The sequence below is a fragment of the Neolamprologus brichardi genome, chromosome 9 (assembly GCF_056152115.1).
Source record: "Neolamprologus brichardi isolate AB-2024 chromosome 9, ASM5615211v1, whole genome shotgun sequence".
Classification (NCBI taxonomy): domain Eukaryota; kingdom Metazoa; phylum Chordata; class Actinopteri; order Cichliformes; family Cichlidae; genus Neolamprologus; species Neolamprologus brichardi.
This window is the reverse complement of record NC_142112.1, coordinates 31,616,220-31,628,630: the sequence shown is the minus strand read 5'-3', so window position 1 is coordinate 31,628,630 and position 12,411 is coordinate 31,616,220. Positions and strand designations below refer to the sequence as shown.

Sequence of the window (12,411 nt, the reverse complement as noted above, 5' to 3'; positions counted from 1 at the left end):
CCTTAGTTTTCCCAGTTTCAGTGTTCTCTAGTGTTTTTGTCATGCCATCAGCCACAATAAAGGCTCGCTTTATTTTTGGAAACCCAGTTCTGTCTCCACCGTGTCTGCATCTGGGTCTACCTCTTCTTCACACCGGCGCACCCCGCCGTGACACTATCCCGATCATCTCTGCATGTCTACCAAACTTATTTGATAGGTCTTTATAATAACCATGATTAATAAACTGTAACATTGTAGTGAATTAAACTGCAGTTTTCATCTGTTTGAATAGAGAACAGTTTTGCTGTATCTTTTATTTTGTTATTAATCATTATTAACCCTTAGATGTCAAAACACAACTTGTGTTCATCTCTCACAGAACAACAGCACAAATGGGAACCTTGGTACAAACTGACACTAGCGATTTCTAAACAATTACAAGTGCATCATAAAATACTGTGTGTGTGTGTGTATTGATACCATCAGAATGTCACGGCAGCAGTGTCATAACTAATGATTAGTATTAATGCTGTTATTTGTCATTTCATGGTTAAGAGCAAAATAAGGCAATAAGAAAGTTTAAATAACTGGCTATTTAAATTTTATCATAACCACATTTTATGAAACTTACTTTTTTCTGCTGTAAAATTTCTGATGCACTGTGTAATAAATGCCTTATCTCAAAAAAAGGAGAGACTGGAATGAATAAGTGGCACAAAAGTTATGTAAGTGATAACCAACATCATGCTAATGCTTCTGGTAAAGTAAAAAAATAAAATAGGCCATTTTAAAACCCAGTGTTAGGAGGCTTTCACCATGCTGTAGCAGACACCAGAAAAAAAGCATTTTTTTCTAGTGATTGCCAAAATATTACTTTCCTAATACTTTCCTAAAAACCAGATCTTCTCTCATTTGCTATTTGATCACCTGTCATGTACTGCAAGAAATGCCACATGGTATTGGAGACGCCACATGGTTAAACTGAGACTTTACGAAAGAGTACTGTGTTTCCTCTCGCGTGGATTCAGTGTGCTTGCAGATGGCCCTTCTCGCTGCAGTATTAATCAACAAGCGCAGAGCTCTCCTCCACCCACCTGTGATGACAGGAGGTTTAATGTGAAATTAGCATGACATAATTGATGCGAACTTTGTCGCTGTGGTCTGTACAAGGACCTATGCTGCTGTGAAACTGTGCTTCAAAGTGCAAAAGCTCTGTTGGAGAACATCACTTACACAGAGCTTGTTTATCTCTGTTTGCTTTAGCCTCCTTCTCCAACACTCCTTCCTTTGGCTCACACATGCATACACTCCTCCTCCATACATCCCCATGCATCGCCCTCTTCTGCTCTCATCTTCCACCTCTCCATCTTTCTCTCTTGTTATTTGCATCTCTCGCGCTGCGCTCTCTCAAAACCCCCACCCATCTGCTTGCTGATACAGTGATACTGCGAGTCTGACTTAATAAAGCTTGAAGTACGTGTTGTCATTCCAACTGTCGATCATTATAATTATTCATAGATGGAGCCGAGATTGGAGTGGGAGGCGAGGTCTCTGAGCAGCAGAGCGATAGTACAGCATGGCGGAGGTGTTTTCACTGAGTGCAGAGAAAAGGTTGCCCTTGTGCACGATTCAGCATTTTTGAAACCTGAAATACTGCACGAATATGTATCAGCATGCAATGTGTCATCTGCTAGTTTCTGGGTAGCCAGTCATGTGAGGCCCAAGTTATTCATCCAGGTAGCTGATTCACCCATCCATGTTGCTAAAATGAACAGGGATGACAAAGCTGGTTCTGTTCAAGGATAGTACTTTGATACATCATCATCATTATCTTTACGTTATTATACACCTACATGTCTTACGCCCAGTTATGTGCAGTACCTTAAAAGTCCTGCTTATGCTGCTGTCCTAGTGTTCATGTTACATCTGTTAATGTTTCCAGATTTTGCACACCAGTGCACGTTTGTCTTCACATTCAAATCGCCAAATATTAAGATTTGCACTAGTATGTAGAGCAGGGCGATATGACCAAAAATATTTATCACGATATACATTTGAAATTTTGCGATAACGATAACGATAACTGACGATATAATTGACACTAGACAAAATATTTTACAACTCCACAACTTTATTAGTGCAAAAAACCCCATCAATGTATTTTCACTTAAGCAAGCAGCTGTTTGTTATCTGCATTAAAGTTATATAAAAATGTAACAGTGCAAATACAAATTCCTTGCTGACAGTTTAACCAAAAGGCTTTTCCAGTGGAAACTGGCCGACATATCCTCAGCATAACCATGTATAATATCCACAGAACTTAAAAAGAGGTTATACACACACAATACTGTAATATTATGTTGAAGCACAGCACGCATCACTCCGCGAGGCTCCTCCCTACGATAGCCGTAATGCTCTGACAATCCATCAAGCGGTGCGGCTTCGTAGCTTAGCAAAGTCGTACTAAAACATTTGACAGATTTTCGAGCGCCGTGTACATAAAATCGTTTCGAGGTCAGTAAACACAACCAGAATTCATACACACAGGATTATAAGGGACACTGTCGATTTTCAGAAAAATCAAAGGATTGATTTTAAGTGTGCCGTATTTTCCAAACAACACGGTAATAACGACGACCCGCTAGCATGCTCTACCAAAAATAGTGCTTTGTTGTTTATCTGACGGACGAAAGCTAACCAGTCCCACACCACTAAAGTTGCAGCATTTTACAAACCAATTCTGGTTCATCCGTTTCATTCAACGATCCGCTTTCGCTCTTCTCATTCTGCGTCGCCGCCATGTGCGTATGTAAACATAGGCACTGCACATGCGCGTTTTACCCATATTCTACCGCGATATGTCATTTTCCCATCGTTGCCCAAAATTACACCGGTATTACCGTGAACGGTATGATATAGCCCAGCCCTACTAGTATGTATCACACTGAAGTTGTTACTTAAACCTGCAATGCATCTCATACACTGGAAGAGGGGAAATTCCTTTTCCAAATCGAATATACAATACAATATAACTATCCAGTTTTATGTGTAGCTCATATTTTAAATATGTATTTGTCGTTATGCACACACCTATACCAGCAGCAGCTAAGTTGTTATTGATATCCCAAAGGAATTAAAAATAAAAGCTCTCTAAAGCTTGGTGAAGCTGCAGCATATAATTATATATCTGCATAATAATCTGCAACTGATGCCACCTCAAAACCCTCTGTTCCCATTAAAAATCTATTAATGGAATTTACTAATAAGGCACTGTGTCAATTTTGCAGATTAAAGGCGTAGACACAAGTATTTATGCAGCTGGCCGTTTTGGGAGTTTCCTTTTTGGAGCTCAAAATCTTGGAAGGAGAGTTTTCCAATTGGTCATGCAAACCTGATTTACTATCCTTTGCTGTAGGCAGTTTATGGCAATTTTATTGTTTTTGGAATGCCAGAGGCATCGAAACAAGTGCTTTATTGGCATGGGTGAATCCCGTCCTGTTGCTCTTCACTTAGGCTACGTTCACACTGCAGGTCTTAATGCTCAATTCCAATTTTTTGATCAAATCCGATTTTTTTTGTCCGCTCGTTCACACTACAAATAAAATGCGACAGCAAACGCGCTCTAGTGTGAACGCTCAAAGCGGCCCGCGTGCGCAAAAGAAGACTTCACACACAACGCGCTCTGTTTAGACCCAGAGCAAACAGTATTGTTTGACTGATTGCCCCTAATGTAAAGACTTCGGACTTTACGTTTCCCAATTTTTGCTTTAAGTTATTTTGTTATTTACATAATAATGTAAATAACCTAATAATTATCCTTATTGCTGTTTTAGAGGAGCGGTGCTTCAAAGGATAGTTGCAGATTTCTGTCAGAATCTGCAGATTATACAGTACAAATAAAATGTTCACGTTTCTCCAACGTTGTCTTCTTAACAGTTTCACTAACATCTACACGGGATGGCCAGGAAGCGTTTGCGATGTCTTCTCGGGCGCTTCTCCGGCGCTGATAATTGGCGTCTGTCTTGTGTCAGTGACGTAAAAGACGGATTTAATGCGACCTGACCGTTCAAACAGCAGTCGCTTTCTAAAACATCGGATATGTATCAAATTCAGTACCACATACGAAAGTGACCCAGATCGGATTTGAAAATATCGGATTTGCGCCGTTCACACTGTCACACCATGATCGGATATGGGTCGCATAGGGTCAAAAAAGTTGGATTTGATGCGCTTTCGCCTGCAGTGTGAACGTAGCCTTAGTCATCCTGAATGTTTGAAAACCAAGCCTCGCATATGAATCTTTATCAGCGCTTCCAGTATTATCCAGAGAGTTACTTTTTAAACCCTCAAGATCACACACAGCTCAAATACAATTTCTTTGAGAAGAATTTGTTCTCTATCAAATTCATATTGAATTTCCTTCAATTACCTTTCATTAATCTGAATTGCTAAACTCTTTCAGGGGAGAAATACACCAAATAAACCTGAGCTTACATTATATTGTATATGTATTTTTCTTAATAGATGACTTGCTTTCTTAGTGGTTCTTCTCATATTTTGGCCCACTACTTTGATGGTGTTGACTCATTGAAAGCAAACTTTGTTTAAAGACGATTGTACTGTTGGAAGATGTTGTTTGAATTTTTGTCTCCTGCTAATTTACTTTGCTTTGTAAATCCAGCCCTTAGATTTTATATATCTGTAATTTCATTATTAAAATAAATATTTGCTACTATACTCCCCAGTCTGTCCAATAGATGTGGTGAGTGCACACGATTATAAAATGGTACATTCAGGGTAAAGGTTAGTAAAGTACTAATGTAATTTCCAAAGATTATTTTTTTGTGTGTCTTCTCATTTGCTTCAGTTTTGTTGCTCAGCCTGGCTATAGAACCTACTAGAAGTCTACCTCATTTGCTTTTTTCCCCAGCCTTTTTACTTTTGTTTATCTAAATAACATGTTTCATTAACAGAAATGTTTCTGCAAGGGCCAAGGTGATCTGCTCTTTTGCAGCACATTAAAATAGTAAATGAATACCTTTGAAATGAATTAGCTTTGGCACACAGGAAAGCTGTAGATTTTGTAAGAAATCGACCAGCTTCGAATACTTCAAAAGAAGAAGAAGAAAAAGCATTCACAATACCCAGTGAATGCTTTTTTTGATGTATTTAGCTAATGACACTTATACATAAACAGGAAATTATATACTTCACAGGAAGAGACATCTGACTAAAAAGAGGGACCAGAGAATGAGTCTTTTTAACCAAGGACACCAATTTTTTTATTAACTCTTTACTTTTGTTTTTCTTTTACAGACAGTACAGCCAGCATCATTGCAAGACGACGCCGTTTCAACCACCTGACACAGGAGCTCTACGAGCTGCCCATTGTAGTGTGGGACGGTGGGGAGCCTTCGCTGAGCGGAACCAGCACCTTGACCCTGCGGGTGTGCCCATGCCAGCGCCATGGCAGGATCCGGATGTGCCAAGGCGAAGCATTCCTATCATCAGCAGGTCTCAGCACGGGGGCCTTGATTGCCATCCTGCTGTGCATCGTTATCCTGCTGGGTAAGTTGGGACAGCCACTGTGGGGACTTCGGCAGGGGGGCGCTGCCCGGGGGCAAATATATGGAGGCCATGGATGGAGGAGATGGACCATAGAAGTGCAAGGAAGAGTGGGAGGTTTTGAAAAGCTATGACAAGGGCAGAGGATGAAAAGGCGTGTGAGGACACAGGTAGAATCTGGAATGAGGGTAGAGACAGTTAGAAGAAAAGGAAGAGCATGTGAAGGACAGAAGAGAAGGAGAGCGCACAAAGAGGAGTTTGGAAGGAAGGTGACTAAAAAGGAGATGGGAAGGACAAAGAGAGTAAAAGGTGAGAGGAATGATGATTGTAGGGTCAATACGAGAAGAGAGAGGCGGTGCGTACAACTGACAGGCTATTATGAATGACGCTGCGCCACTTGAAGACGGGAACTTTTTTAGTCTGAGGCAACTCGATTCAGAAAGAAATGGGAATCCAATCAATTTCTTTAAAATTGGGAATTTAGTTTGAGTCTTCTGTCTTACTTACAATCAAATCTCTCTTTTTTTTAATCCTTCCATCACTCCCTGCAGGGAAAGTGTTTGACATTGCATGTTGTGACTAGAAGAGCATAGGACAAGCTTGGGAGGATATGGTGACAGCCAACATAGATACCACTCTGCTGATTTCATGTGTGAAGGATGTGTTATGCGCCACGAATATAAAAGACCATCAGAAATACAGTGAAAATACACAGGGCTTATTTGGTGTTGCCAGCTTGTCACCGCACCGAGAAAACATGTCTTCGATGAAAATGCATGCCTTGTTACTATGGCAACCCCTCTTTGCAGTGACAGTAAGTGATTATATATAAACTTGGAAATATGATCTGGCCGCATGAATTTAGAACGTTGGACGGCAAGCATCAGAGGTCAGACCAAAAAAAATAAAAGAATCTTTGACATATATTGAAAATTCAAACAGAAGATTGAATGAAAATTGTTGAATTTACTAAAGGTGTGAGGATTGCTGCAAACCAAAGTACATCAGAACGTGATTAGGAAAAACTATGTAATAACAAAGGTTCATCAATGCTCCTCTCCCCTCCTCTCTTCACTGATTGTCTGTGGACATTAGTGCATGAAGGTTATGCATATTCATACCAGCTTTCTTCGTCCTCTATGCCAGCCTCTGGCTGAGACGAACAAAAGGCCATCACCACTGTTTGGTGCAAACCCTTGAGTGAGAGACACATGCTGAATCACTAATCATCAGCACAAGAAAGAGCCTGTTTTGAACAGAGAAGCAAAGAGAACAAGGAAGAGACAAAATATCACACCTGCTTTCTTTTTGTGTTTCACCTGTGTTGTATTTTGCTTTCACACTTTCTAGTCTCAGGTTCTTTGTCTCTCACGTAGCGCCTCTCGACAGAGGGTCACCCGAAGAAATTTGAGATTTTGTCAGTGTGTCCCAGTCAAAAAAAAATAAAAAATGCATTCCACTCCGTTTACCTTCCCATCATTTTTCTTGCCTGTGTCGTTTTTCATAATTCAACATCTTTTCACCATTCCTCAAAATTTGGCACCTCTCTTTTACCAAATACAATGAAGAAGTAGCTTAATGTCAGATTGAAATGATGGTGCGCGTTCTCTAAACGTGATATGCTCATTTTTTTAATTCCCCTGGGAAACTTCTTTTGCATGTCATACACTCCTCTCCCCCACTACTGTCAGGCTAAGCATCTCAGTGTGTTTAGGCTCTGGTACTAGCATGCAACATGTATCTCGACATTTACCGCATAATAAACTCACAGGCCTTTAATCATCTTCCATTATATTGCTGTCATTGTGATCAGACCTCAGTGCAAATTAGGAAGAGCTTATGTACACATGGAGTATCCTAAGTCAAAGAAAGCAACACAATGTGCATGCACTGATTATTTTGAAACTCTCTGCAGCCTTTGAGAGTTTGCTTAAGCTAATTAATGTGCATTAATGAATATGCTATAAACCTTGGACCAGAAAATACAAAAATCTGTTTTTAAAACATGTAAACTATGGCTAGCTGTTTAGTAAAGAGAAGTGGTACCAAATCAGTGTATCGCCTAAACACGCAGCGCGCACAGTTTCAGTTCTTGCTCATCTTTGCTTGTCAGTGTGACGTGTCTGTGGCTGATTGTTTTCTGTTTGTCCGATTAATGTCCGTGCTTTATCTCTGTGCCCTCTAATAAGCCATTTAATTAGGCCTGCAGCAAACCAGAAAGGGATGCAAACTAATGATTCAGCTGATAATGACCTTTATGCAGCTTAAAATATTCATAAGCCCATCATTGTTTGGATGTAGTTTCCAATACTAATATTAACTCACTATGGAGGAAATAGTACACTATTACTTTACTAGCTGGGTTAAATGAGGAATTTTAGAATAATCTCTACAGCCTGCTTGATATCTAAACTCTTATGAGTTTGTACTGACACAGATTACCATAAATATCATTTCAAGGGTAAGATTTAAGTTCATTTTAGCATCTTATTTTATGTAATAAGCCTTGAAACTTGCCTTTCGTTTTAGTACAAATAAAATGACTACTAGGCAAGTGTCAGTGTTAGTCTGATTGAGTCATTCTTTTCCCTCAGGACTCCATCTCTTATTTACAAACCACATTTTTTTTCTAATAATGATTTTAAAGCCTGTCTTGCATATTTGAAATATAAATAATGAACTCCATGGCTTGCATATTGATCCATAAAAATAATAGAAGTTCTGTAGCAATGTTCCAGTTAACCAAGTTTTGCTCTCTTTGACCTTTGGTTTGATGCTTATGAGTTTCCACTTACTTATTATATCACACAGGGCAAAAGTTCTAAGCTACTCCTCATTTCTTTAGTCTTGCTTCCAAGGAGCCAGACACATGGTCCATTGGTCTTGAGCAATAGGCTTTCTGAAGTTTTTCTGTGGACACTGACTGCTACTATTTCACTCATTTTCAGTCCAGTCCTTGTACCTGATCATTTTTAGGAGGGATCACACAAAAAAGGAAAACAAACAATTTGTGCTTTAGTTGAATCTATGAAAAAGTCCACAGATAACACAGTTTAACAGGCGTAACATAGTATTTCACAACAACGTGATTTCCAAAGACCAATTAGCCAAAGGTTCAGAGTGTCTTGGCATGTTGTCCAGCATGTCATTAAAAAGTTAAGGAAACTGGATAACTAACTGGAGGATAACAGAAAGGCTGCTGTGCAGAAGTCATGGATTTACCTCCCCAGAGTCTGGACCTCAAAATTAGTGAACCATTCTGCGATCATCTTGACAGAAAACAGAGTAAAAAGAGCTTTGGACTATCCTTCAGGAAGCCTGGAGAACTATTCCTGAGGACTAGTTAAAGAAATTTCAAGTAAGATTGTCTAAGACGGTTCATGCCATGTTGAAAAATAAAGGTGTTCATACCAATTATTGACTTTCAAGCTTGTTAGAATCCTTTTTTGCCTTATATGCTGTATTCCATATTGCTCTACCTAGTTCCCATTTTTCTAGCAAAATATTAAGAAATGGGCAACAGCTAAAGACTTTCGCACACTACTGTAGAAACTTAATTTTATAATACAACACAGTCTTGTTGTATAACCTCTTATAATCACATAATAAATGTGACTTGTGCAACAGTCTCTACTGTAACTGACACAAATCTGTAGACTCAAATAGTGCTTCCAGTGCCATGAGTGGTATAATGAGCAACACATATACCCTATAGCTGGTATAGGCTAGCCACATGGAATGACCTGAATAGCCCATTATGAAGCTTTAATGGAGAAAGTGTATTCCAATATAGTTTCCACAGTGGACAGGAATATACTTTAAATGCAAGTAGATCATGAACTGTGGAGAGTGCTGTCTGGTGTATGAAATGCCAGCAAGTAATAAAGGTGCATTTTCTCAGAGTCTCAGTAACATTTTTACTGTATGCTAAGGTTGTTTACCTCTGAATCACAGCGAGGCATTAAACTGCAGATAGCGCAAGAGAGACGTGGTGCAAAACAGTTTTAACCGTATCAGCTACAACACGTGCATGACACAGTTAAATAAATAATCAAAAAATAAATTGTTTCCTTTTTCTGCTCAGTGATTTTCCCAAGTTGCCTCACACAGTCACATGGTGGCTTTGTGTAATTGGTTGCTTTAAACAAGCTGAGTGATAAGCACTGTCCCAGACAAATTGCATTTTTCACCCTCTATAACCCCACTTGGGCAAAGCACCAGGTGGAATAAAGTTTAGGGGGGTTTTGTACAGATTAATCACCCTTTAAAAAAAATATATATATTAAAACAGAAGCATGGAAAAAACACTCAGTGGTGAAACTTTTAATGAATTTGAGTGTAATCACTTTATTCATCAGGTGTATGAGGGTATAGTGAGACAGATTTTTTTTTGTGTGTCTCACTGCACCAAAGTAGTTATCTTGCCATTAAAAAAATCAAATATTAAAGACATGAAAAAATGTCTCTTTATACATTTCACTATTTGAGTCCTCATGCTTAACTTAAGGAGGCTAGTTTAATTCAGATCCATAGATCTAATCTAATAAGAAGCCAAACAGTGTTACAAAGTTGCAAAAATAAAAGGGTGTTTTGTGTAATGTATAGATTTTTTTTAGTTCTGATGAAACTCTGCACTTTGGTTTTACTTTTTTTCTTACCTACAAAATTGAACTACTGGAATAAAGTCTCCAGTGGTTGACTAACTCAAGTTTGAAGAGAGGATGTTTTGAGGTACACTGACAACAGAACTGCTTTATAGTCAGTTACAGCATGCCGAATCTACTGCAATATGTATACAAAAAAATGTTTTACTTGAATAAATACATCACATCGGGTAAATGCATCGGTGCATCCCTGAGGTTATGAAAGCTGAATCCTGTTACTCTTTATCCAACACATCACCTTTCCATCTCTCACCTTGTATGCGTTAGGTGCCTCATCATTACAGGCCGATCTAACACAATAGTGTGTTGCTTTTAGGTGAATATAGAATATAACAGTTAGTTGTGCAATGCCTAAATGCACTATTTTTTAAAAAACATTATTGGTGTGAATCATTATGTTTTTTCTCCTGGTAGCTTTCAATGCAGCTTCAGTGTGAAGCCCAGTCGGCTCTGCAGTAATACTGATATATCTCACTTGTCTGTGCTAATGTAACTTAATGAACTCCTTTTAGATATTGCACTGCTGTAAAAATTTTCTTCCCTCACTGAAGCCATTTTATTAAATAAATGTTCACGTTAACATATTGCTAAGAGGTCATCATTAACCCAAAGAAGCATAACTCTCATTAGCTTAAGTTTCAAACTCTAGCACGTTATCAAGTATTACTTGACTTCATGACTTCATTAAGAGTTGGAAAATATATTTTACACTGTAAGCTACTTGTCAGTACAGACATTTGGCAACATCAGGCCGTATTTTCTTTAATGTAGATGAGCAGGCACATTCTTTCTATTCACATAAAACTTAGAGGTCATTGCATGAGAAAAATATTTGAAATGTTGGACATTTTGATTGAATATGAGGTTGAATTGGCTGCAGCAATGACTCTAATGTGCACATCGCCACCGTGTCAATCGTTAGCATTCAAATAATAATCAGGGATTCATTGCTAATGATTTCTAATGCTTCATCCTGGTATCCAGCTTTTTAGCCCTGTGTTATTTTAAGCATCCTGGTGGAAATTATATACTGTATATATGCCAAAAAACCCAGCTTTGGTGCAGTGAATTTTTTTAAAAGATATTAGCACATAGCACATTAGCATCTTTTAACTGTCCTCAGCGTGATTAGCACTAACACTGCAAAACATCTTTTTTCTGTGTTGCAGCAATTGTAGTCCTGTTTATTACTCTAAGGCGGAGCAAGAAAGAGCCCCTCATCATCTCTGAAGAAGACATTAGAGAGAATGTGGTCACCTATGATGACGAGGGCGGCGGCGAGGAGGACACGGAGGCTTTCGACATCATCGCTCTTCGTAACCCGGCTGCCGCAGAGGAGCTCAAGTTCCGACGGGACATTCGCCCAGAGGGGAGGAAACATTGCGGCCCGCCCCGCATCCATCGCAGCCCGTCTGTGGAGCTGGATGAGGTGGACGTGCATGAATTCATCAAGCAGAAACTAGTGGAGGCCGACATGGACACTAGCGTGCCGCCGTACGATTCACTTCAGACCTACGCTTACGAGGGTCAGGGCTCACCTACAGGATCCGTCAGTCCTTTAGACTCACCCGGCACACATTCGGAGCAGGATTTTAACTATCTGGATAACTGGGGACCCCAGTTCCAGAAACTAGCAGAACTCTACGGAGATCCAGAGTCAGATGTGACGACCTAGTCTGTGATTTCAGTCTTGTTCAAACCAAATCTGTTTGAAATCCGTTTTTTCAGATTTTCAGTGAAGGATATCAACAAACAGATATGCTAACTGTTTCAGTGGTTTCCAACTTATACTGTTGAACTAAAAAGGACTATTTTTATTTATTTTGTTTTTCATTTTGTCCCTTTGGATCATGGGTCGTTCATCTGGAAGCATTAAATCAGATTTTGAAAAGGAAAAACATAAATATGGGGAAAGGAAAATGATATTTTCCTTGTTGTATATTTTTTAATGCTCAATAAAGTCCTGAAATCCATATAAGTGGATATGTGAAAATTTGTACATTTGTCTTTTTCCACCAAGCATGGATATACAGCACAGCATGGAATTATCATGGTGGGAGGCATTACCAAAGCTATTCATGATTCAACACACAGAGGATGGTGCTGAGGCAGCCATATGCGCAACAATGAAACCTCCAGCAAAATGAGCTTACAATGTGTTTTGTTTATTTTATGTGGTTGTTAGGCTGACTTCTCACTTGTT

At 39.2% G+C, this 12,411-nt stretch overlaps 1 protein-coding gene across 1 annotated transcript in view; it reads left to right on the top strand.

The window, feature by feature from the left end:
• LOC102798556 (cadherin-18) overlaps positions 1-12,168 on the top strand; it is a 102,079-nt gene extending 89,911 nt beyond the window's left edge. The window contains exons 11-12 of the mRNA XM_087846303.1: positions 5,296-5,547; positions 11,378-12,168. Of these exons, the coding sequence (XP_087702429.1) occupies positions 5,296-5,547; positions 11,378-11,883 (758 nt within the window). The 3' untranslated portion in view covers positions 11,884-12,168. The remainder of the gene's footprint in view (positions 1-5,295; positions 5,548-11,377) is intronic.
• Positions 12,169-12,411: the final 243 nt, after the last annotated feature.